This window comes from Heteronotia binoei, chromosome 5 (assembly GCF_032191835.1).
Source record: "Heteronotia binoei isolate CCM8104 ecotype False Entrance Well chromosome 5, APGP_CSIRO_Hbin_v1, whole genome shotgun sequence".
NCBI lineage: Eukaryota > Metazoa > Chordata > Lepidosauria > Squamata > Gekkonidae > Heteronotia > Heteronotia binoei.
In genome coordinates this window covers 102,305,793-102,328,455 of record NC_083227.1, presented here as the reverse complement: position 1 = coordinate 102,328,455, position 22,663 = coordinate 102,305,793, and the positions used below count along the sequence as shown (strand labels likewise).

Sequence of the window (22,663 nt, the reverse complement as noted above, 5' to 3'; positions counted from 1 at the left end):
TGAGCCTCTCACTTCTCTGTCATGGAGTCTGGCACTGCAGGAAGATGGTCGCTGATGATGTTAGCCTACCAACATGGCTTTCATGGTCAAGGCTGGAAACCGTTTGCCTGAACAGTTCCTGGCAACACGATTTCTTCCACTGCAACAGCCGAGATGGTGCACACACGGAGCGGCTGGAAACCCATCTGTACTTCTGGCTAGCACTCTTCCAGAGATATAGAGTGCTGTTGTAATGCTGAGGCTGTTAGTATTCACATAAGTCTCTTATAAAATGGTAGATAAAACCCACGTTTCACAGCAGATGTGTGTGAGTTGAATCTCCAGGCACCCTGGCAACCAAGCGGGTGATTACAATGTCCATATATAACTGAAATTAGGGGTCTCTTGCTCACCATCAGCAGAGTATGAGTGAGGGAATGAGTGGGACAACTTTATGAATGTGTTCTCCCTTGAATTATTGTGCTGCACTGTAGCTCTGTGTAGGTCCATAAAGGCTGCTTCCACATGTTTTTTTTTCCCCCTTGAGTGGAGTGCTCCCCATTGTTTGGAGCTTTTACTCAATGATGTGCTCACTTCTACTTTAAGAATATAAGAGAAGTCATGTTGGATCAGGTCAATGGCCCTTCCAATCCAACACTCTGTATCACACAGTGGCCCAAAAAAACAGGTGCCATCAGGAGGTCCATCAGTGGGGCCAGGGCACTAGAAGCCCTCCCACTGTGACCACCCCCCCCCCAGCACCAGGAATACAGAGCATCACTGCCCCAGACAGAGTTGCAACAATATGCTGTGGCTAATAGCCACTGAGGGACCTCTGCTCCATATGTTTATCCAACCCCCTCTTGAAGCTGTCTATGCTTGCAAACAACAACAACAAAAAACATTCAAAGGAGAAAATACAGCATGGCTGTGGGTGGACTCTCCATGAGGATGTTCAACAACAGGCAACTGAGAAGAGGATGGAGCTAAGTCCCATCTTTAAAAAGGGTAGAGCTAAGCTCCACATGCCCTGCCCAATTTAGCCCTTTAGTGCTTTTTTCTAATCCTAACTGAGGTGTGGTATACCTTAACTGCAGTTGTATCTGAAGAAGTGAGCAGTGACTCACGAAAGCTCATATCCTATCACAAATTTTGTTAGTCTTTAAAGTGCTACTGGACTTTCACTCTTTTCTACTGTGGCTCAAGGAGTTTCTGAGATGAAGGGGAAGAGCTGAAGAAGTGCTTCCTTTGGCATTAGAGACTGTTTGCCCAAGAGCATGGTAGGAAGGGAATTATTTCACTTAGCTTCTCCTCCTCAGCTACCTTAGTCACATTTTTTTTGCCCATGTGAATTTTGCAAATGCTGCTATGATTACATTTTCACAGTCATGGAAAAATGATAGTAAAAAGAATCATGGTGGTGGGCTTCAACATATACCAGTCTTTGCTGTAATGATTCATCTCCTCATAATTACGATTGTTATGTTAATTCCCCATCTTGTCATTTATAGTGCCAGATGTGACTAACATAATGCTTGTGTTACTTTGTACAACAGAAATCTCTCTTCAGCCTTCCAAAAGGAGGCAATGTGACTGTTCTGGTGCCAGTTAATACGGCCATTGAAAATCTAAATAAGACTGAGAAAGAGATATGGTTAAAGCCTGACGTGTTACCATTTGTAGTCAGGTATGGTGAGCTGTATCTGTTCCCTCTTATGTTACAATCTGTATTAACATTCTTTGTCAAACTGTTGGTCCATCTAACTCACTTTTCTTGCAGCAGCTTCTTAGACTTTCCGCACTTGCTAATGAAGGGCCAATATTGGGAGTTCCATGTACAGAGCTCTCAATTTTTTAAAAGCCTCTTTTCTCAGATTTTACAGCGTGTAGCTTGGTTTGGGACCATAATGAGAGGAGAGGAGAGGGGGCTTTTAAGCCTTCCCCAGCACCATTCTTTTCTAACCATAAAAGGCTTCAGAGGAGCCCTATTGGTCCTGTTGTGAAGACACACAGGTTCTTCCTGTCACATGTATTTTCATAATGGGGCAAAATTCAATTCCCCAGGGCCCCAAAATGTTGTGCTGCAGTTCTGATCTCTTTGCCTATAAAAATAATAAAAAACCTATTGTGAAAAAGTTTCTTCTGGCCATTAACTCTGTAGTCAACAATATTCTGAATTGTCTTTTGTCATCCACTAATAGGGCTCACTTCCTCCGAGGTTCTTTTATGACTGGGAAACTCCAGAAATATGTGGGTCAGGAACTACCTACCCTTAATCCAAGGGTCAGATGGAAGATAAACAATCACAATGGGGTAAGTGTTTTTAAAATCATAGCATTCTTGTATAGTACACCACTGCTAAATAACCTGTGGAGGGTTTTAAATAAAAGTTACACAAATAAATCTGTATAATCTGTAGGGAGGTGCACCATGGAAAAGAAAGATGGGGGTTTTTTGGATGTGGCTATCAGCAAGGTGATAAATATTGGTATTATTCCCCATTATTTGGATTTCATAAATTAGTTGGACCAATTCCCCACTAGCCTTACTCCACTCTTGCTCTCCTCTTCTCCGCGGGGCTTCGGTCAGATTTTGCACAAGCTGCCCCAAGGCTGCAACTCACTCCGCCTTTTTTGCGCAGCAAGCAAGATCTTTTAAAACCAGTTTCTGTTTGTCGCATGAAAGAGGTGAAACGAGTTGCAGCCCTGGGGCAGCTTGTATGAAATCCGATGGAAGCCCTGCAGAAGAGGAGAGTGAGAGTGGGGTAAGGCTAGTGGGGAATTGGTCTTGGTATTTGGATCCAGTTTTGTTTTGTTTTTTAAAGAGGGATTCTGATATTATTCAGCCCAGTTATTCCCTGTGGGAAATCTTTCCCAGGGTATGTGTGGAAGAGTTTTTTTTAAAAGCAAATGGCACCAAAATTGAGTGGAGCTGGTGGAACCTGTCCACTAAATAACCTCCAAGTTCAATAGGCCCTATTCTATGGGCCCCTGAACAAGCTTGTAGCCAGAAATTTTGGGATGGAGAGACAGGGGCCAAGGTGGCTGAGGCAGGGGAGCAGGGAACTTAACTAGATCACTAATTAGATCACAGCCGATCCCATGCTTTCTCCAGAGCAAACATGGCCAAGCCTCCGCCCCCCCCCCCCCGCCCTCTCATTGGCATTGTGAAGGACTGCTGCTGGGGTATGTGGATGCCTTTAAAGGTCTGCAGGGGGCAGCTGAAGGGAGGGCTGGCAGGGGTGGGGGGCAGGAGCCAACTACCACCAGTTCAATTTGCACGTGATTATCTCAGATGGTGTGGCCTAGTATGCTAATGAGTATGAGACCTAATATGCTAATATTAGGCGATGTGGTCTAATATGCCTGGACCTAGGCATTTGCCTAGGGTGGCAGGCTGGGGTGTGTGTGTATGCTGAATTAGGCTCTCCCCATGTGACTTCAAATAGAAAAACAATTATTTGCATTAATTTTGCTGGCCTAAATTGTTCTCCTCAGCAGAGCACTGTTTTTTTAAGTTGACTATTTTGTATGGCCCACGAATGATGTTATAAATATCCAAATGGCCCTTGGCAGAAAAAGGGTTCCCCACCCCTGCAGTAGACAGTTCCAAGTTCATTCATTTCTGTCATGTCTAGCTGGAATGAGGGTCTGTCTTTAAGTATTATACTTTAATGGTAGCCTAACAAAATTATGGTGTTTTAATCTGCTTGCTTTCTAGACTTTGGCCATTCAGAATGCAAGGGTTGTAACAGGTGACATCCCTGCTATTAACAGTACCATTTATGTTGTTGATCAGGTAAGTAAATAAAAGTATACTGGATTTATGCTTATTTCTTTTGATCCAATTTAAGTGATTTATAAAGTATAATGAGAGATACATCAGTCTGAAAGGTATCTAATACTGAACATGTCCAGAGATCTTTTGTTAAAGCAGATGCTACACTGCCATTAAAGCTCAATGAAAAGTTTGTTTCTTGGTTTCTAGTATTTCCTTAGAGATAGGCCCATATTAACTAAAACCATTTAGGGGGAAACAATTTCACCTATCAATTATCCTCTTCCAATTGCATTTATTTTTCTTTTCTCTGAGATCAGGTTTTGTTACCACCACTTGGCGATATTCCCCCACAGCATCCAGGTCTGGAGCAGCAACTTAACATGACACTCTCTTTCAGTAGGTTCAAAAAGCTGCTTGAGGTATGCACCCATCACTGATAGTATCTAATCATTTGTACTAGGAAACTATTTGCAGTGGTATTTATAGTCCAAGATCAATGCAATAAGAAGTTCTCTTTAAAGGGAAAATTGATTTTCCCTTTTTGTTGTGAAGTGCAAGACAGGAGAAAGAGAAAGTCTAGAAAAATTTCTTTACAACTTTGTAAATCAGCATTTCTGAAACCTGAACCTGTGAACCACATGCTTGGGTGGTGGGGAGATGGGTGTCTGTGAACGCTTTCCAGGGGTCAACAAGGCCATTGTAAGGACCAAGGGTGAACCTCCCTCATGTCCTCCATGATCATGCAAAAATGAAAGAGGGTAGGACCCCACCTCAAGGGATGCAGATGGGATCTACTTCCCCTGTTTTGGAGCTTGTTGGACCAACAACAACTGCAGATTTGTAGCTTCTAGATTATTTCAGAGCCATAACCAGTAAACATTCTGATTGACAGCTCAGGCCTAGAAAGTTTCCACGAGCAATTCTGAGCATTTTGCCAGGCCCCTTCCTGCCCCTGTTCATCCAGCCTCTGACTAGAAGTTATTAACCAATAAAAAACTTCTTGCTGTCTCCAGTGTGTTGTGCTTTCCAATCAAGGGGCCAGATGGATTAGAATTTGGGTGAAGGGTTTTTGAATTGGGGCGCAATAGAATCAGTTGCCCTCTGAAGTTTAACCATGTAGGCCATATACAGACAATACAAAAATCTGTCTGGTTTTTAATATAATAACTGATGTGATTCTCATTGTACTGTTTTGAGGACAGTAGAGGATGGAGGCCTCCACTGGGTATGTGCAGTTTGCCAGCTTCAAGAGGGGGTTAGATAAAAATATGGAGCAGAGGTCCATCAGTGGCTATTAGCCACAGTGTGTGTGTGTGTGTATATATATATATATATATATATTTGGCCGCTGTGTGACACAGAATGTTGGACTGGATGGGCCATTGGCCTGATCTAACATGGCTTCTCTTATGTTCTTATGCTGTGCACTTTGTAAGGGGGGATGTATGTATGGCAGGCGCACATAAAAGAGGGGATGGCATAGGGGAATGTAGAAGTTTTTAAAATCAAAATCAAATTGCTGATGTTCAAGAAATATTGCTCTAAACATTTCTGGATGGATGTTTCAGTCAGATTTTTTTTTTTAATTTCTTTAATGATTTTTCTGTTCCTCACTTTGGATTCTTTACTAAATATGTCTGGTTGCTAATTTTGTTCTTCTGAAACTTTCAGCAATATCAGTTGATTGAAGAAATTGAATCTTCTGAAAAATATACCATTTTTGTCCCAGGAAATAGTTCAGTTGAGAAATATTGCCAAGAATTTAATATAACACAATTGGTAAGTGCTCTCTCTCTCTCTCTCTCTCTCTCACACACACACACACACACACTCTCTGTTATATCTGGTGCATTTATTGCAGTTACCATGTTTGGTAAAATTAACCCCTCAATCTTTTTTTTTTAAGATTTCATATTTTTCCAGAAATGGGGCTATTCTGAGGTTCGTAGAAGGATCTGTTTTTTTCCAGTATGTGGTCCCAGTCTCTGGACTTTTCTGCAAATGGGACCATTTTAAGAATTAAATTATATTGATATCAAACAATAATTAATAAAAGTGTGCTTGTAAAATACCTGACTGAGCAATGCAAAGCAACTCTGAAGAGCCTAGAAGCACCTAGATGATAGTTAGAATGGATCTGTATAGGATGGGATTATTGCTTGGCGTATATTGCTTACATTTCCAGGTGCTGTCTCATTGATGCTGATTAAAAAAATTTAAATGACCAAGTTTTATATCTTGTGGGCCTCACTTTCTAGGATAAAGACACTGTGAAGTACCATGTCATAACTGGAGATAAACTTTTATCCAAGGATCTGAAAAATGGTGTTCACAAGAGCACAATGTTAGGACTCTCCTATTGGCTGATGTTTTACAGGAATGCCACACAGGTGGGACTGAGTAACAGATGCATCATATTTTGCTCATGAACAATCCAATGGACTGCCACATTTTTTTAAAAAAAAAAATAGCAATCTGGACAAGAGAATCTTAATGGAAAGGGGTCTGGTTTAGTAATAGAGGGCATGATTTGCACACAAAAGATTGCAAGTTTAATCTGTGCCATGCCCAAACAAAAGATTGTGGGGCTACCTACACAAAACACAGTCCTCACGTTGTTTCTTATTCTTGTATTTATGGGCCTGAATCAGACCAGGAACATAGTACACAGGAAGAGAGATGCTTGAAGTCTGAAATGGCCCCAGGGAGCTATTATTTTAAAATTAAATTGAAAATAGTGTTTCCCCAGGGCCATATCAGGTCAGGAAAATTTGGGGAGGAGACAAGCCCATTCCCAGTCCCAATGCAAACTGGCTACTGAGCACTTGAGAATTGAAATCCCAGTGAGAACCCCAATGCATATCTGATAGAACATCGTTTAGCCAGACCCATGCATGATGTAAGGATTGTGTAACTTGTAGTTAGGCCCTCAGATAGTAGGTGTTGGGAAAGACTTCAGTCTGCCTGGGGACACTGGAGAGCCACTGCTAGTCAGAATAGACAATACTGAACTAGATAGGCTAATGGTATGTAGGACATTTTCATATAGACATAGGGTTGCCCTCTGATAGGTTCCAGGAAGTTGTATGCATGCTTAATTGCCCTATAACAAGGAAGAACAATCTTCTAGAGCTGAGGTTTTGTAATCTTTGGAGGATAATATGAGAAATATCCCCCTTTCCTGTCCTGTCTATTGCCTGTAAGAAAGAACCACTCTAATTTCCTTCCTCAGCTTTCCCCATCTCTTTTTATTGCAGGCATTTGTCAACAAAATTCTCTTGGATGGTCAGCTTTTTGAAACAAGAAATGGAATGCTGATTGGGGTTTCTGAAGTTCTCCCAGTTCAGAAAAACCGCTGTACTACCAATACCACAACAGTACAAAAGGTAAAGCATTCGTGATCTGTCATCTTTGTGCTGCACACAATTGGTCTTTGCTATAAAGCTAATTGGGTCAGGTAAATATCATTTTGTACTCCTGAAGGTAATTGTTTGAGCCATTCATTGTCTGCTTCTATTGTCTGGCAGCATTCAAGACTAAATACACTTACACTTGCATTTATAGATATGATCCAGTGAGCTACTACAGACAGATACTATATTAATAGTTCGCTAATGAATGACATTTACGTTTACACATTCTCAATGTGCACAGTTTTCTTGAGGATTCACTGATGGTGGATTTGGGAGTCAAAAAGCTCTTTACTGATTCCTCTTACTGAATATGCCTTTGTCGAACCAGAAGACCATATCACTCCTTCCCAGTTTGTGCTGTCTGTGATATACTTTCATGTGCATGTCTTTATGTCAGCCCTCACAAACTGGTTTCTGTTTTCTCCCTCAAGGACTGTATGGGAGGGACCTCACCTAGTTTTAGTTCAGTATGTGTGGTTGTAGTTGCCAGTATGTGAGAGTGTCTTTCCTGTTGTAATAAAGAATTCTATTGTTGAAGCTGCCGGAATCTCCTGTGCACTGACTATATCTGGATAGGTAAGCTTACTCTTACACACCAGACTCCAGAGGATATTATACCCTCTACACTTCATATGGCTTGTTGATGCCTGGGGTCAGTGGAGGAGCTCTTGGTTTTGGAAGCAGATGATTGCAGAGTGAGGCATCAAGCAAAAGACCCAGTGGTATATCAAGGATCTTACCACATGCTGTAGTACTACTTTCTTCAGTTTTGAGTTACTATAATCCAGATAGCCTAAAGACCAGAGACAGTTTGATTTCTCAACATTACTTATTATCTGCAAATGCTTACCTTAGTTCACATCCTTTCTAGTCTAGGGATTTTTATGACAAGGGGGAAAATCCTGTAAATTGTATTTCAGGTGTTGGTATTTGACAATCTCATGATAACGTTCTACATGAAGTGTGTTTGGTAGATCTTGATGTTCTGCCACATGAACAAGCCTCTAAAGTACCTAAATCATTAAGACTTCTTAAAATTGATATTTATAATCTGTTGCACTGCCAAAATGCCTCGTGTTGGGTTAAATTTAATTATCTTGGTAATGTTCTCATGACCTTGTTGTCTTAATAAAACTTTGTATGTTGCTTAAAGACTATGCTGCAAAAGACTAAGGCTTCCTTCTTTCTGCATGCTTGCTTCTTATGATGAGTTGGTTGCATTGCTGAATACTGATATGTTTAACATGAAACATGCATTGATTTCTCTCTACTGTTTTTCTTCTACAGTCAAGATGTGCTAAATGTAATAAAAAATTCAAGTGCCCACCAGGATCAGTGCTTGCTGTAAGTCTTGGTTTGCTTAAAAAAACATTTCTTTCCACAAGATAGTGGCAACTGAAACAGGTTGCTTCATTTGTCCAATGTTTGCCAAACCTTGATTTAAAAAAGCAAAGTTTTTTGGACAACTATTAATTTGAATCACCACTTAATGATTAAGAAGGAAACACACTGGATTGCATCCAAAGTCCCTTCTGTAAAGTCTTCATCTTTAACTTTCTCATGTAGCAGCAGGGAATCTTTGGATAAGACCCTATATATATTTAACCCTATATTTAACAAATTTGTATATTCTTGGAATAGATAATTTTGCTTCTGATCTGAACAGGCAGAATTTTGTTTTGATCCACAGGAATCAGCACCAGAGAATCTCCCTCATTGTGAATATAAGTCTGGAAAGGATAGATTAGTTGGCTGTCATTTCACCTGCATTAAAGTTTCCTTAGTAAGTAAGACTTACTGTTTTGCTACATAAAATGTATTTCTCCTGTCTCAAGTTGTTTTTTATTTTTTATGCATTTTAAGCATCCCGCATTGCTCTTTGGTGCTGGAAGACAGTATATTTATGTAATAAAATAAATATATAAAGGTAAAGGTAGGCCCCTGTGCAAGCATGAGTTTTTTCCGACTCTGGGGTGATGTCGCATCACGATGTTTTCGCAGCAGACTTTTTATGGGGTGGTTTGCCATTGCCTTCCCCAGTCATCTACACTTTCCCCCCAGCAAACTGGGTACTCATTTTACTGACCTCGGAAGGATGGAATGCTGAGTCAACCTTGAGCTGGCTACCTATAGCAGCAGCATATAAAACCATTTTATTTCAGTCCTACTTGTACAAAAATACTGGTGTAACAGCCAGCTTCTGCCATGGAAGAGTGCCTCTCTAGTCAAGCTGCACAGAGCTGGAACCCACTTTCAAAATATGAATGGGGAATGGTGGGAGCTGAAAGTGGATTGGATGTGATCTGTACACTGCCAGTTGGGCGCTGGTGCTCAGTTTATACTGGATAAGGCATCATTCCTGCCACTAACTGCCAGGCTGTTTTGGTGTGTGTGTGTGGTGTTAATTTTCTTATGTGTTCAGAAAGTCTGCTAAAGGAAAGAAGCTCTGTAGCTCTGCATTGATCTTTACTGCTTTGAAGATGAAGATGTCTGTCTACCAGTGAAGGCTGTAGAGATAGCACATTTTCCAGCATTCAAAGAGCAGTGTTGCTGGATAAATATAATTTGTTCCACTGTCACATGGTAGCTGACTACTGAAGGCTGGAGTAGTATGTAGAATGAAGTTGCATGGTAGTTGTTGCTCCAATAGGCTAGTGACATCACAGGTGATAAGGAAGACACTCTCAGGGCTGCTGATGCACATAAATTTTACACATCAGTTTTACTCTAATTTGCTGTTCATTCCCAAAGGTCTCTGTCTGTTGTGAAGGTTACTATGGCCATATGTGTGAAATATGTCCAGGAAAACCCGACAATTGGTGTTCTGGAAATGGGATATGCCAAGATGGCATATCTGGCAGTGGAGAATGCCAATGCCATGAAGGTTTCTATGGTACAGCCTGTGAAACATGTCAACCAGGGAGATATGGAGAAAGCTGTAAATCAGGTGAGTAGTTTCTGATGTGTTAAACTTTTTTGATGCCTTGGGAGGAGGGGCTATTTATTTTAGAACATTCATAAGACCTATGGCTTTGGAGCATTCTTTGCTTCTAGCATCCAATATTGTTGGGCTGCTTTTATACAAAGTTTTCATTCTGCCTCAACTTCCAAACTAGATCACTTTTTTCTTTTGGAGCATCCTGCACCTTGCCAGAGACTGAGCACATTTCAGAGAGCTCTGGGATAGAGCAGAGAAGTTCTACAAGGGTGAGGTTTGTGGCTCAGCAGCTGGGGAAGTTGCTGAAAACTTCAGAGTGTGTGTGAAGGGCTGAAGGTGAAGGTGATTGTTTCTGATTGATTAGGAGTGGCTGTCTTATCCATCCTCTTTGCATTATTAAGCTGCGCCTTGCCAGAGGCACAAGCTAAAGGGCTCTTGGCCTGTGGCTCTTAGCCTGGGGGCTCTGTAGGGACCAGGAACCCAGATCCCTATTTTCCTTCTGTTCACAATAAGGTAAGTTGACGCTCCAGAAGGGGAGCCACATAAACAGGATTTAAAGGGGACTGTATATTTTTTTTAAAAAAGCTATAATAAAGATAGAATGCCAGCAGGGGGGTGGGGGCTTTCCAATGTTCTGCACTGAGTGTCGCATGTATGACTATCTGCCCACAGGACAGAAGTCTTGGGTGTGTTCTCGATGCAAGAAGCTCCTAGTTCTCAGGAAATGAGTTTGTACCCTTGAGGCTGAGGTGACTGACCTGGAGAAGCAGAGACAGTCAGTTAGGCACTTGGAGAAGACTCTCAGGGTTGTGTTAGATGAGCAGCCCTGTTGCTGCCAGGGAGCATAGGGTCGAGAGGGAACAGGGCACTGGGCTGAGGATAAGGGGATTGCGCCCTCAGAAGGGACCTCTTCTTCAGTTGGTGAGCGGGAATCCTTTCGCGCCAAGGAACCATCCCTGGGCGGGGGGGTGGGGGGTCTTGGTAGTTGGTTAATTGATCCTTAGGCAAGTAGACAGCTGGTTGGCAAAACCGCGTACTGACCATATGGTGACTTGCCTGCCTGGTGCGAAGGTAGCGGACATTACGCGTGTAGTAGATAGACTGATAGACAGTGCTGGGGAGGAGCCAGTGGTCATGGTGCATGTTGGCACCAACGATGTGGGGAAATGCAATTGTGAGGTCCTGGAGGAAAAATTTAGGCTGCTAGGTGGAAGAATTAAGGCCAGGACCTCCAAGGTAGCCTTCTCAGAAGTGCTACCTGTTCCACGTGCAGGGCTGGAGAGACAGGCACAAATTAGAAGTCTCAGGAAATTTAACTATGGGAGTTTGTTATCACCCACCAAATCAAAAGATAGAGGACGATTATAATATGATGGAAGGCTTAAAGATAGTGGCTAGATGTAAAAACTATGTCATCATAGGTGATTTTAACTACCCGCAGATTGATTGGGTCAATATGTGTTCTGGTCAAGAGAAAGAGATTGAGTTTCTAGATGCTCTCAATGACTGTGCTATGGAGCAGATGGTCTCAGAACCTACCAGGGGTGGGGCGATCCTGGATTTGGTCCTAAGTAATTCCCAAGACTTGGTGAGAGATGTAAAAGTGATGGCACTGCTTGGGAGCAGTGATCATAACATTATTGATTTAACCATTTGTATAAATAGAGAGTTGCCCCAAAAGACCAGCACAACCACGTTTAACTTTAAAAGGGGTAAATTCTCTGAGATGAGGAGGCATGTGAAGAGGAAACTGAAAGGAAAGGTAAATACAGTCAAAACCCTTGGGGAAGCTTGGAGGTTATTTAAAACTACAACCCTAGAAGCTCAGATAAAATATATACCAGAAGTTAGGAAAGGCACAAACAGGTATAAGAAAAGGCCTGCATGGTTAACAAAGTAATGGAAGCTGTAAAAGATAAGAAGGACTCCTTAAAGCGGTGGAAAGCTAGTCCAAGAGAGATTAATAAAAGGGAACACAGGATGTGGCAAATCAAATTCAAGACTGTGATCAGGCAGGCAAAAAGGGACTATGAGGAGCATATTGCAAAAAACATAAAGATCAACAATAAAAATGTCTTCAAATATATTAGAAGCAGGAAACCAGCCAGGGAGGCAGTGGGGCCCTTGGATGACCAAGGGGTCAAAGGATTACTGAAGGAGGATAGGAAAATGGCTGAGAAGCCGAATGCCCCTGTATAAATTGATGGTGCGGTCTCATTTGGAATACTGTGTGCAATTCTGGTCACCACACCTCAAAAAGGATATTATAGCATTGGAAAAAGTGCAGAAAAGGTCAACTAGAATGATTAAAGATTTGGAACACTTTCCCTATGAAGAAAGGTTAAAACGCTTAAGGCTCTTTAGCTTGGAGAAATGTCAACTGCGGTGTGACATGATAGAGGTTTACAAGATTATGCATGGGATGGAGAAGGTAGAGAAATAAGTACTTTTCTCCGTTTCTCACAATACAAGAACTCGTGGACATTCGATGAAATTGCTGAGCAGTCGGGTTAGAACGGATAAAAGGAGGTACTTCTTCACCCAAAGGGTGATTAACATGTGGAATCCACTGCCACAGGAGGTGGTGGTGGCTACAAGCATAGCCAGATTCAGGAGGGGGTTAGATAAAAATATGGAGCAGAGGTCCATCGGTGGCTATTAGCCACAGTGTGTGTGTGTGTGTGTATATATATATATATATAAAATTTTGGCCACTGTGTGACACAGAGTGTTGGACTGGATGGGCCATTGGCCTGATCCAACATGGCTTCTCTTACGTTCTTATGAGGACATCATGATATACCCTTCTTCAATACTCTCTTTACCAAACCTGCTTAATATCTAGCTTGAGACAAGCATTCAGACCGTGGGCCCTTTCTACACTTGTGAGCACTCAGTTCACCTGCTACAGAGCCTTATCACCTAAATTGATTCTGCTTTTAAAAAATTGCTTTGTACCTTTCCAAATGAAACAGTGTTATCTGCGGATTTTTACTTCTGTATTTGCATTTTTAACACGTTTCTGGGTTATATTTCTCTTTAAAAACTAGCATTATGTGGTTCTAGATGGTGGTGCCTCTACAATATTCTCCTTAAGCTCAATATGTCTAACAAAACTAACTTTGCCTTAGTTTAAAAGTGACAATTGTTTTCACTTATCGAAAACAGGGCCATGTTATGGCTGAACTGGGATCCCCATACAAATTAAAATTAGAAGTTAGATTGCCATGGAACACACACTGAGATGTAAATAAACACAACAATCTGACATTTAAATGCAAGCTATAGAGGTTTAGGGAGGAGTTTGGAAACCCAAAGAAAAAGTTCTACAATTAAGACTTAGATTTGGATCTGGAGAAAGCTCCAGGCCAAAACAAGTTTTGGGAACAGCGGGGCAACAGCAGGGTGAAAGTGGTGTCAGTACACATTTGCACAGAAGAAACCCCAAGGACAGAACTGAAGGTTAAACAATATGGAATGCAGAAGGTAGCTTTGGAATACTAATAAAGAGAGGATCAAATGGCTAGTATGGAAAGGGTCCATGTTAGCATGTCATATTGGAAGGAATTGTGGGCATATTTGTGCTCGGCAAATGTCCCTTCTGCATCTTCATCATTTCCCTTCAGTCAGGCCTTGGCAGGCCCCAGCATGCATCTTCTACTGTGATGCTGGGAGGATTTTTGAAGGCTCTTTTAAAAAATCAGCAAGTTCTACTGTGTTATAATGTTATAACAATCAATTGCTTATATATTTCATCTTTTAATAGAATCATTACAGTACCAAACTATGCATAAGGGAAAGAACAACAGAGAAAGGGATAGAAAATAGCCATATTGGCTCTGAAGACCATGCTTCTGACAGACAACATGAAGTTGCTGCTGAGTACATGTGGAAGGGTGTAAAAGTTGAAAAAAGGATGAAGGAAAGTGTGCAGAAAACTCCCAAGTATGGAAACTCTATTGCCACAGCAGATATTTATTCACAGTGGTGATGAAAGCAACTCAGAGAATCCTTACTGTGTAGAAGTGGACATTATTAGCAGTTATGCTAAAGGAAATACATGCCTTGTGATAAGTGTTGATGAGGTTGTGCAAAGTCAGATATGACTTAATGCTAGACTGGTGTCTATATTCCTTGACAGAGACATCATGTTTTCTCCACAGAGTGCAATTGCAAGAACGGTACATGCAATGAAGGGCTCTGGGGAGATGGAAGCTGTATATGTAATTCAGGTTGGAAGGGGATCAACTGTGACAAAAGTAAGTGAAGAAAATATATATATGTACAGTACTGAATGTCTGAAAAAGCTGATGCTCTTTGATGTGTGCCTGGCAATCACACAGCCCCTGCCCTGTTGCCAGGAGAGGCACAGGCTGCACACATGCAGGAGAAGCATTCAGATTGCTCCTGTGTATGTGGGTGGGTGCATCAAACACCCCAGCCATTCAGACAGCTGGGAAATGTGCCCTGCATGCGTTTTAGAGATGTAAAGATATTCCAGTCACAGCGTGTCCTAAAATGAGGTAAAGATCGGTGGGACTTGGGAGAAATGTGTGTGTGAGTGATTGCACACATTAAATCTAGAGGTGAGGTGTGGCTAGGTCAGGCCAAATCTCTTGTATGATCTCACCCTTGCTTTCTTCCTTCAGTCCTTGGTGGCACATCTAACACTGCCTCTCTGGCCATGCATTCCTCCTGAGGGCGCAAATATTTTAAAATGTTTAATTGCACACACACAGAGACATGCTGCCACTAGCCAAACCTTTAAAGCATTCCCTGCCAAGGAGAGTTTTCTCCAACCCAGATTAGTGAAAAACTCATTTTACTAGTTTAAGCACACGGGTTAAAAAAAAAATTAAAAGACGAAAACCTAAGCAATTGTGGAACAACAATGAAGGTGGGGGGGGGGGGAGAACCACTAACATTTTGCTACAAGATAGCTATAAGATGGCTACCCAAGAGTAAATACAGATTAAAGAATCTCATGTTTCAAAAACACACGCAGCAAGAAACTGACCAGTAAGGACTGGGAGGAATGTCCTCAATGTAGGTGGAGGAGGGGCGAGGAAAAACAAATCCAATTTGTATGCTTTTGAATTACTTTCAGCTTGGAAGCAAAGCAAGGGGAGAAATCACCATAAAGACACTCTCAAAAAACTCAGGTAAACAGCAAACTGAGTGCTGAAGGAAGGAAAACCAATGCAGAATTTTTTTTAAAAAGACATTCACAGTGAAAGCAATGGGAATGCAGAATTACAAAAAAACCCTGATAGACATGCATGGTGAAAGCAAGACAAAACACCAGGGCATAATAGGCTTTGTTCTTTGCTTTCTCAGCAGCGATGCTGTTGCTTCCAACATGCAGTCCCAAGATTTCATTATCACTGTCTGATGCAGTACATGTAAACATGTAAAAAGTCTTGCTGCCCACATAAATCTTGATCTCTGGGTTAAGGTCAGGTTTTCTATTTAAAAGCAAGAAATGAAAATGTGAAAACATTAACTTTGCCCTCCTGCTTTCTGGAGATTCACAGGCTGTGCATTAATGTGAAGATTCATATTCTACCAGCGTACCAATAGAAATGCTAATAAACCATTTACATTCTAATGTCATAATAATGTCAAGGTGTAAATAGGTTTTAAATGACATGAGACCAAATTGTGTTCTTTGATGAGAAAGTAATATTCTAACAAAATATTATCTTGCAGAAATTGACATCGATCTTTGCAATGGCACTTGTGATGTGAATGCTAAGTAAGTACAGTTCCAGAGCAAAGTATAAAATATACTCCTGACTATATCTCCATGGACCTGCATAATGAAGTGTTTGGGACATGGAGGCTTGACCTAGCAGCCTGAAAGCCTTAGCATCTGCATTTTTAATTGCTTCGTGTTTTAAAATCACCTTGCAGGTTAATAAGTGGATTTTACTCACTTCAGAAATAATCTGGGGCTGGAAGTCAACCTATCAGCACATGAAGAGATATGCAGGGGAAATTAGGCAGGAGTTGAGTCCAAAGTGGAATTGCATATCCAGACATCCAGAAACAGTTGAAACCAGGCATGGTTTAGTGCCAGATGTCACTGATTGGTTCTTTATACAGCCTGGCAGGTGAGGCCTGGAGATCTTCTAGAATTACAGTTGATCTCCAGACTACAGAGATCAGTTTCTGTGGGGAAAATGGATAGTGGACTGTAGGGCATTATGCCCTGCTGAGGCCCCTCCTGTCTCCAAACCTCACCCACTCCAGGTTCTAAACCTCACCCCCTAATCTCAAGGTATTTCCTGGTCCAGAGTTGGCATCCCTATAATACTCTTGAAGGCCAGACCTCATTCTGCCCATGGGCACAAGTAGTTCAGGAGATTAGGTGCTGTAGCTTGGCTTCCACAAGTCACCATGAGACATACACAGCTCATGGTATATTACAAAATAAATAGCATTCTGTGCCTTTTCACCATACATTTCCAAAAAGAGCGTTGCTAACATGTACTAAGGAGGAGAGATTTTGACTGCCTGCTAGTAATCACAACCAACCAATTCTTATGTTGATGTATCAGTAATAGACACTTGGAAGAGGCTTTCTTTTATGATGGGCTGGAGTTCCACTACTGCTTAGGAGAAAGGTGGGATGTACATGTTATAATAGTTTGGGAGAGCCAGTTTGGTACAGTGGTTAAGAGCAGTGGCCTCTAATCTGGAGAACCGGATTTGATTCCCCACTCCTCCACATGCAGCCCGCTGGGTGACCTTGGTCCAGTCACAGTTCTCTCTGAGCTATCTCAGCCCCCACCTACCTCACAGAGTGTCTGTTGTGGGGAGAGGAAATGAAGGAGATTATAAGATGCTCTGAGACTCCAAATGAAGTGTGGGGTATAAATCGAATCTCTTCTTAAATAAATGCCATGGTTTGAGACGTACAGACAATACTCCCCTGTGGGAGAGATGCTGATATTCCATTTAAAACATGTAAGTCCTGCCTTTCTCCTGAGATTCAAGGAGCCTCACACAGGCAACAAGTTGCAATAGCAATTTAAAACAATAACTTTGCAGAGTTATAGCAACATACATAGACAAAATGTAGCAAAGCATTCCCACTAATATTTTATCAACAGTGACTTCACCCTCTACAGAAAGCTTTTTGATATAGATGCTTTCTGAAAAACAGGGAGAAAAGGCACCCTCCTTGCCCATTCTAGCAAGCCATTTCAAAGTACTGGCAGTTGTCAAATGAACTCACCTGAAGCGGGGAGGGGTGTCACATTGCAAGGAAGAAGTTATTTGAAGAGTGGGGTTAACACCTGTGAATGGACCATGAACAATAAGCAGCAAAAGCAAATTACTTGTATTTCTCCCTGTTCCCCCGGCATTATGTAGAATCCAAAACCCTTCTTATCAAACTAACTGCACACACAGTCAGGTGAAGGAATGAGGGACAGGAGACCGGTCTGCTAAGCTAAGGTTGATGCACCTCAATTTGAAGATTAGCAGTGCTGGAGATTTTGTAATGCAGAATAACTACCCAGCTTTTGTTGCTTGAAACCTATTATTAGTCCTAAATACCAGACTACAATTATGCCTGTGCTTGGTCTCATACATGCCTTGTCAGTTCCTTCCTTGTCCATTTCAGCTGCATCAGTGGATCTACCATGTCACAGCCCTCTTGCGTTTGTTCTGCAGGATACACTGGGAATGGAAGCTATTGTACAGGTATTTTTTTTAATGAATGCATTATAAAATGAGAGCACAATATTTTTTATATCTCAAACACAATATTTTTTATTGATTTACCTCAGAAATGTCATCCCTGATTACACCTGACCTTTCCCCCCTTAAGTTGAATAAAATGTTTTGTTATTTTTAACTTTAAAAAGCCTTGAGTACTGTTTCAGTAATTTAAGCTAAAGGGGGATCCCTTCACAACCTTTCCCTCAGGTTTCTGGGTTGAGTCAGAAGCAAAATATCATACCGACAAAGAATAAGACAGCTAGAGTTCTTCAGTAAAGAAGAAAACAGCCCACTACAGCTGCTCAGTCAGAAAGGGATAGTCTTGCCTCTGAGGGAGGGAAGTGGGCTAGATCATCATAGGGTATTACACAGAATGTTCTTTTTTCTGTACCTTCAGAAACATGATGAGAGAGATGTTTTCAAAGACCCATTTGATATATGCTTAAAAAAACACTTTGCAACAATCATTCATTTATTACTGATATTCTCCAGGAAATGCATTTTTACATAGAAATCAAAATATTTCTGATAACATCCAGAGAGAAATTCATAAAGCACTTAAAAACTAAAAGAGACCAAAATAAACTCAGTGGAAAATTACTTTGCTGCTCCTCATCATCTTTCAGGCTTGGTTTGTTTCTGGCAGTGATTGTAATTATGCAAACAGCAGGTACTTCAAACCACTGGTGCTAAGCGTAGCAAATTATGATGCCAGCTTGATATACACCTCTTAAATAGCTCTAGTCACCAGCCTCTTCAGAATCCTCACTAATGATCTAAACAAAGTAGCTCTATTTTAATCAGGCATACTTATTTTTCTGGCAATAATGCGCAGCTAGTCATGAGCCAGGTATTTGAAAACAAGAAGAAGAAGTAATCTTTTTTTTAAGCATACATTAAATAGAGTTTAACATTTTAAATAGACAATGTTAAGAATGTAATGACAATCAGATGCATGACACCAGGGCCAAACTAAGCTGTGAAGCCTAAAATCGGCTTTCTATGATAATGCTCATTTCCTGATGGCTGAACCATAATTTTGCAAATATAAAAAACAAGGATTTAAGCATGGACAGATGATTGCACCCATTGACACATCAAGGATACAGATCATTTTCAATATTACAGTAACAGTAAAGAACATCATAGTACATCTAGTCTGTGCATACAGTATCTTGCCAGGTTTAAATGAACATGAATCTGACATAAAGGGGGAGGGGGGAAATTACGTTATAAAACATTTTAACCTCCATGATCATTCCATCAGAGACTTCAGAGGAACCATTCTCAAACAGCTGCATATCGGTTGATGTATGGAATGTGAGGTGGAAAAAATTAGCAGACCAAACTTGACAATAAATTTTCATTTTTTCACATTTTAACAAGAAAGACCAGCTTCTTCCAATACTGGGGTTACTGATCAGCCTTCTTTGAGTACTGATCTTGCAGTACTCATTGTTACCCAGATCTAATACATGCCTCCTTGCATACTCATACAGTATTCCATACTGTGTGAGTATGAGTATTCCATACATAAATGGAAATGTGAATTAAAAGAACTCCTATCTATATAAAGAGATAAGCTCAATGGCAATTAGACTAAAGAATAAGTTGCTGTATAAGCAAATGTCATCTTTGCCATGTGTTCAGTAGCGCATGAAACTTATGTGTCATATCTAAGTGCCATTACACTGGAACCTAATTTTCTTTTCTTCTGCAACACAGAAATCGATCTGTGTGCATCAGGTAACAGTGGCTGTTCTATATATGCCCACTGTACTAAAGTTGCAGCTGGTCAAAGGATCTGCACTTGTAAAGAAGGCTATGCTGGAGATGGGACCATATGCCGAGGTGAGCAGGTTACATGTGTAAATCCATTATCGTGGAAGCATTTAAATGAGAAGAGATGCTTGTGGCGTGATACTTGGAATCATCATCTTCTCCGGTGGTCTGGACAGTGGGTCGGTCCGACTACTGGGTATAGGCTCCTCCTCCTCGTCACAGGGTCGGGTGCTCCAATCGATCCAGAGGGAAAGTGGCCTATACCACCCAGGACGCGCCAGTTCTTCTCCCGGCCCTGCACAAGGCAGGACGGTTTTTCTCCAGGCACTTGCTGAGAAGCGCAGAAGATCCGGATTACTGAAACAAAACAGACCGGAAGCGTTGGGATCGGTCCCAACAACACCGGTGGCGGCAGTCTGCAGGGTCTACTCACGAGTAGACCTTGAGCGAACGGCAGACGCCCGCAGCGCTTCGTTCCCTTGCAGTCGCGATTGGAACCAAGCCGGAAGGAAAGAGAGGCGGCAAGCGCAGAGGCAGCGCGGTAAGCCGCCCTACAGCAACAGGGCTGCACGCGAGTCCACGGGGCTTCAGATGGGTCCCCAGGCTGCCCGCGTTGTCTCTCCTTCGGACTACCTAGTCGTATAGGCTTGGCAAAGGAGTGAGAGAGAGAGAGGCCTCTGAGGGGGTTTGTTCCTGACTGGAAGGCAAGATACCAAAAGGCCCAATAGAGGGCGCAACGGAGACATTCTGTCTTCCATTCTGAGCCTTTTCCCGCTTTTTTAGTTGCTTTTGCCTTTCCTTCCCTTATAGGGACGTGAGAAGCTACAAAATGGCGGCTAGCTCACACAGCAACTCCCACAGCGAATGTGATCTACCTCTTCTGTCTGGGGCTCTGACTCCTCAACAGGAGGCTCAGAATCTTGACCTCACAGGAGAGGATGCCAAGTCAAATTTAGTCCTTTGGCTTAAGAAAGAGCTGCTAAAAGAGTTGGGACAGGACCTTCGTCAGCAGCTGGACTCCCCTGCTTCCCTACAACCAAAAAAGAAGGATGGAGGGAAAAGGGGCAGAGATACTAGTCCCAGTGACACTATGGAAGGACGCTCTAAGATCAAGCCTCCTTTGGGTTTGGATTCCCCCCTCTTGAGCTCAGCTGAGGAATCAGAAAACTCTGAGCAGTCAGATAAGGAGGAGGGTGAACTGTCAGACAAGGAGGAGCAGACTGACACTGTTCAATCTAGGCTCTTTCCTTCTGAATACTATTCAAAATTGCTTCCCAAAGTACTGAGGACCCTCAACTTTGTACCCACTCCTAAAGAAAATGAGGAGTTGGATCCTGATCTCCCCACAGGTTCAGGGGAGATGATGCCAAAATTGAGCAGTGCTCAGACAGGGGTTCCTTTGCCTGCGGCCTTTTTTGCCTTAGTCAAAGCGGAATGGGAACGTCCGACTAAGCCTAAAGCAAACCAACAGGTTCTCTCCAAACTTTATTCGCTTATTCCACAGGCTACTAAGAGATTAAAGTTACCAACAGTGGATGACCCTGTAACTAGCCTGATTTCCAATTCGGTCCTTCCTATGGACGCAGATGGTTTACCCAGGGATCCATGCGATAGGAGGGTTGAGCAGGCCTTACGCAAAGAGTTTGAAGCGACATCTTGGGCCATCAAGGCAGCCACTACGTCTTCATTGTTTGCCAGAGCAATGTGCACGTGGTCTAATAACTTGGCAGCAGCAGACAGAGGAGCTCCTAAGGAGTTCAAGGACGAGTTTAAAAAAAAAAAAAAGATTGCTTTATCCGCTGCCTTCGTGGCAGATAGTTCATTAGACACCATGCAACTGGCGGCCAGGGCCATGGCATGTGGGGTAGCTGCCAGACGCAACATTTGGTTGCGTAATTGGGAGGTAGACACTGCAGCCCAAGCCAGGGTGGCAGCGGTGCCTTTTAAAGGAGCCTTGTTGTTCGGGGAGGGTCTAGATAGATACCTCCTTGAGAACAAGGATAAAAAGAAGGTTTTACCTTCCAAGAGTAAAGAGTCGAAACAGAGGAAGTCCTTTCCTTCCTTTTGAGATTCGAAGAAACCATCCAGACCAGGTTCCTTTTGTCCCTTCAGAGGCAAGTGGCAGCAGAAGGGGCGTGATCCCAAACCATATTACTCTGGGAAGGCAGATCAGGGTTCCAAAAATCCCTCCAAGAAAGGAGGATCCCAGTGACTATGCCTCTCACCAGCCGACAAACAAAATAGGGGGTCGTCCTTCCCTTTTCACAGACATTTGGAATCAGTCAATTCAGGACAAGTGGGTTCTAGAAGTAGTGGAACAAGGTTACGCCTTGGAATTCCACTCTCTTCCCCCCAACCATTTTTGAGGGGTTCCTCGGAAAAAAGATTTATCTGCTCACAGAGCAATGTTGTCGGCCATTCAGCACTTGGTGAATATAGGGGCAGTGGAGGCCGTCCCGGTACTTCAACAGGGTTTGGGGGTCTATTTGGTGATATTTTTAGTTCCCAAAAAGAACGGGGAGTTCAGAACCATTCTGGATCTGAAATGGCTCAACAAGTTCATCCTGACAAAACATTTCAAGATGGAGACACTACGGTCAGTATTGCTAGCCATTCAGCCTCAGGATTTTCTGGCTTCCTTGGATCTGTCAGAGGCCTACTTGCATGTTCCCATTCGGGAATTACACAGAAGTTTTCTAAGTTTCTCCTACGGGGGGAAGCATTTTCAATATCGAGCCCTGCCATTTGGTCTGCAGTCTGCGCCCCGGGTATTCACAAAAATTCTGGTGACCCTGGTGGCGGAGCTGAGATTGCGGGGTGTGGCCCTATTTCCTTCCCTGGACGACATTCTGGTGAAGGCAGGGTCCCACCAGCAATGCCTGGAGGGCATGCAGCAGACAGTGACCATGTTGCGCTCTCACGGCTTCGTGGTGAACCTAGAGAAGAGCAATCTGCTTCCCTCTCAGATACTAGTGCATCTGGGAGTGGAAATAAATACAAAGGTGGACAGAGTCTTCTTAACCCCAGAGAGACGGGAGAAGTT

At 42.4% G+C, this 22,663-nt stretch overlaps 1 protein-coding gene across 1 annotated transcript in view; it reads left to right on the top strand.

Annotated features, from left to right (window-relative positions):
- Nucleotides 1–22,663, top strand: part of STAB1 (stabilin 1) — a 164,696-nt gene that overhangs the window by 73,997 nt on the left and 68,036 nt on the right. The window contains exons 30-43 of the mRNA XM_060239960.1: nt 1,536–1,666; nt 2,181–2,292; nt 3,700–3,777; nt 4,077–4,178; nt 5,431–5,538; nt 6,018–6,149; nt 7,017–7,145; nt 8,460–8,516; nt 8,863–8,955; nt 9,924–10,119; nt 14,274–14,369; nt 15,820–15,865; nt 17,741–17,820; nt 19,564–19,689. Of these exons, the coding sequence (XP_060095943.1) occupies nt 1,536–1,666; nt 2,181–2,292; nt 3,700–3,777; nt 4,077–4,178; nt 5,431–5,538; nt 6,018–6,149; nt 7,017–7,145; nt 8,460–8,516; nt 8,863–8,955; nt 9,924–10,119; nt 14,274–14,369; nt 15,820–15,865; nt 17,741–17,820; nt 19,564–19,689 (1,486 nt within the window). The remainder of the gene's footprint in view (nt 1–1,535; nt 1,667–2,180; nt 2,293–3,699; nt 3,778–4,076; nt 4,179–5,430; nt 5,539–6,017; nt 6,150–7,016; nt 7,146–8,459; nt 8,517–8,862; nt 8,956–9,923; nt 10,120–14,273; nt 14,370–15,819; nt 15,866–17,740; nt 17,821–19,563; nt 19,690–22,663) is intronic.